The sequence below is a fragment of the Tribolium madens genome, unplaced genomic scaffold (assembly GCF_015345945.1).
Source record: "Tribolium madens isolate multiple individuals breed KSU strain unplaced genomic scaffold, Tmad_KSU_1.1 Scaffold_11;HRSCAF=98;Tcas5.2_LG3b, whole genome shotgun sequence".
In the NCBI taxonomy this organism is placed as follows: Eukaryota; Metazoa; Arthropoda; class Insecta; order Coleoptera; family Tenebrionidae; genus Tribolium; species Tribolium madens.
Window position 1 is genome coordinate 7742899 of NW_025400975.1, and position 2927 is coordinate 7745825.

Sequence of the window (2927 nt, forward strand, 5' to 3'; positions counted from 1 at the left end):
AATTAATTTGAAAACGATGAAATAAATGTGGATTATGGTTTGGATTTACTAGAATTTCGGTGTATTTTTTATTGAAATTATTTGTTAATTAATGGATTTTTTTCTGAAATTACTAGAATTCTTTTTAGAATTATCGGAGATAATTTATTTTAAAAATTATGTTGTATTTTTAGAATTAATTTGGAATTGTGGAATTAATCTAAAAACAATGGAATTACGATGAATTACGTATTGGATTCACTGAAATTTTGGTGGATTTTTTTGAAATTATTGCAATAATTTGTGAATTACTGAAATTTTTGTGGAATTACTGGAATTTTGTTTGAAATTACTGAATTTTTTTGAAATCACTGGACTTTTTTTGTAATTATCGGAGATAGTTTCTTTTCAAAATTACGTTAAATTTCTTAGAACTATCGGAGTTAACTCGGAATTACAGGAATTATTTTGGAATTTCGAAAATTAAGTTAGAAATAAGCTAGAATTACAGGAATTAATTTGAAAACGATGAAATTAATGTATATTACGTATTGGATTTACAGAAATTTCAATGTTTTTTTTAATCACTGAAATTATTTGTTAATTACAGATTTTTTTCTGCAATTACTGGAATTCTTTTTAAAATTATCGGAAATAATTTATTTTCAAAATTACGTTGATTTTCTTAGAACTATCGGACTTAATTTGGAATTACAGGAATTGTTTTGAAATTACGGTGGATTATTAGAATTAATGGAATTATAACAATTTTACTGGAATTTTTGGTTGATATTTTTTGGAATTGGAATTAGTTACTGTTTTTTGGTTCCAAACGTTTTTACAGGTTGTATACTTCTTGTTACTACTCCAGTTTTTTAATTCTAAGTTGAATTTCAATTCAAAACCTTTAAAATTGTCTAATTTACTGCTGACTAAAATATACTAATCTTCTTGTAATATTTTTTCAGATTTCGCGTAAAGTGGTAAGATTTTGCAAAAAAATCAATATTTTATAAATTGTGAATATCAACTTCCTATGAATGCTTTTCCACCCACCACAACACAAGCAAGATAACTTTTAACAAAACAAAAGGTCACAGTTCTGGGACGCTCTATGAATTTGTAAGTAATATTTCAAGAAGATAGAGGCAATGTTTTCAAAAAGATAAACCCGACAATAATCACAGAATTCAGGATGTTGCGATAAAAAGACTAAAAATATCTCAAAATCGCCAAACATTTTTTTAAATTTCGCATCCAAAAATAATTTGTCACTAGCTAGAAAACTTTGCAAGAAGTAAACACAGTATCGCGATTTTTATTAATAAATCCATTAAATTGAAACCATAAATTGCCCTTATCGCTGAAGAATAACATATTTAATTAGCACCAAACAAGTAAATTATTATATTCGCTCGAGTTTTCATTAATTAATTTGAAAAAAAAATTCTTTAATCGAAATCACGCAACGATCATCGGATTGGCAATGTTTATGCCTAAATTGTTTCCAGTTTTGCGGGAAAAATGCCTTAGAAACAGGCTCACATGTGGCCCACAATCAAAAAATATTTCCACGATAAGATAAATTTGGAAGAATCCGAGTTCATTGGTCAAAATTAAAAATGCAAAAATTGATTTTGGAAAAATAATAAAGTGTTTAACACTACCTTAAATAGGAAAGCCATGTCTGAGAACAGTCGGAAATAATTTACAAACACTGGAACCACCGCTTTCCGGCGTAGCTGGAACCACTTTGTTTAATTTTGCTCAACTGCCCACGCTTTAAACAAATTATAATTATATAGGACAAAATCAAGTTCCAAGTCCAATAATAATTATTAGTAATAACTGATAAGCATTTTTGATCACGCCTGCAAATGAAGTAAGACTGGGAGTGTGTCTTGAATTTGGTTACACACGGAAGTATATTCTAGTCATATTTGTATAATTCTTATCTCATTCAAATGTGATTTATTATTGTTGTAATTATCGGTTAATAATTTTATAACAAATTTTACATTTTTCGATAGAAGCACTGACCTTTAAGACGTAACCGAATAGTTTAATAGTAGAAAAATAAAATTCCTGAAAATGTTGCAAAACTGGACAAAGTTCCAATTTATTTCAATAAAACCAAAATTGTCTAACTTTTATTTACATTTTTACAAGTTTAATGACCCATCTATCTATTATTGTTTATATCAGACGAATATTTTCCACATTTCTTAAGAATTATTTTCTTAAATTTTCTACGAGTTATTTTTAATTTTTATCAACTGGATTATAGTAAATACTCACTTTTGTGACCTTTTGTAAGTATATGCGACCATTTTAAAAGAACTGAAATTCAACTAGCATTTTCACTTTCAGGCTTATCAAAAAATACTGTAAAGTATTTTTATTATTTCATAAGGTATAATAAAACAAAATAAACTAAAACATTTCAGTATTACTTTGAAAATCTGGAATCACGTGAATACTAGAGTTTGAATTTGGAAAATTCAAGTGTTAAATGTTTTTTCTTAATTTTATATTTTTAATTGTGTTAAAGTTTAATTAAACAATGCTGATTATTCTGCGACAAAACATTGTTTATAACACATATCTTTCCCTTGTTAATGCTATTTTGCAAATAAAGTGTAATAAACCAATTAAAATCGCTTTATTACTAGCAAAATGTAGCAATAATAAGAATTTATCACTTTATGTATTTGGTTAAACAAAATTGCAAAAAATCAAAATTTTTGAAATAATAAGTGCAAAAACTTCGCAACTTTGTAATTCTGCAAGTAATGATTTATAAGCAGTCTAGAATAAATAAAATTTGTGATTAACTAAAAAAAGTAAAAAAAGGAATTTAGAATTTTGTTCCTCTTAACAACAAGCCTTGACTTTGAACTATATTACAAAAATCATCTGACTTATTAGATAATAGTTAAGACCCTACG

At 26.4% G+C, this 2927-nt stretch overlaps 1 protein-coding gene across 1 annotated transcript in view; it reads right to left on the reverse strand.

The window, feature by feature from the left end:
• Positions 1 to 1797, reverse strand: part of LOC123004637 — a 3943-nt gene extending 2146 nt beyond the window's left edge. The window contains exon 1 of the mRNA XM_044397987.1: positions 1647 to 1797. Within this exon, the coding sequence (XP_044253922.1) occupies positions 1647 to 1664 (18 nt within the window). The 5' untranslated portion in view covers positions 1665 to 1797. The remainder of the gene's footprint in view (positions 1 to 1646) is intronic.
• Between the last annotated feature and the right edge of the window lie 1130 nt (positions 1798 to 2927).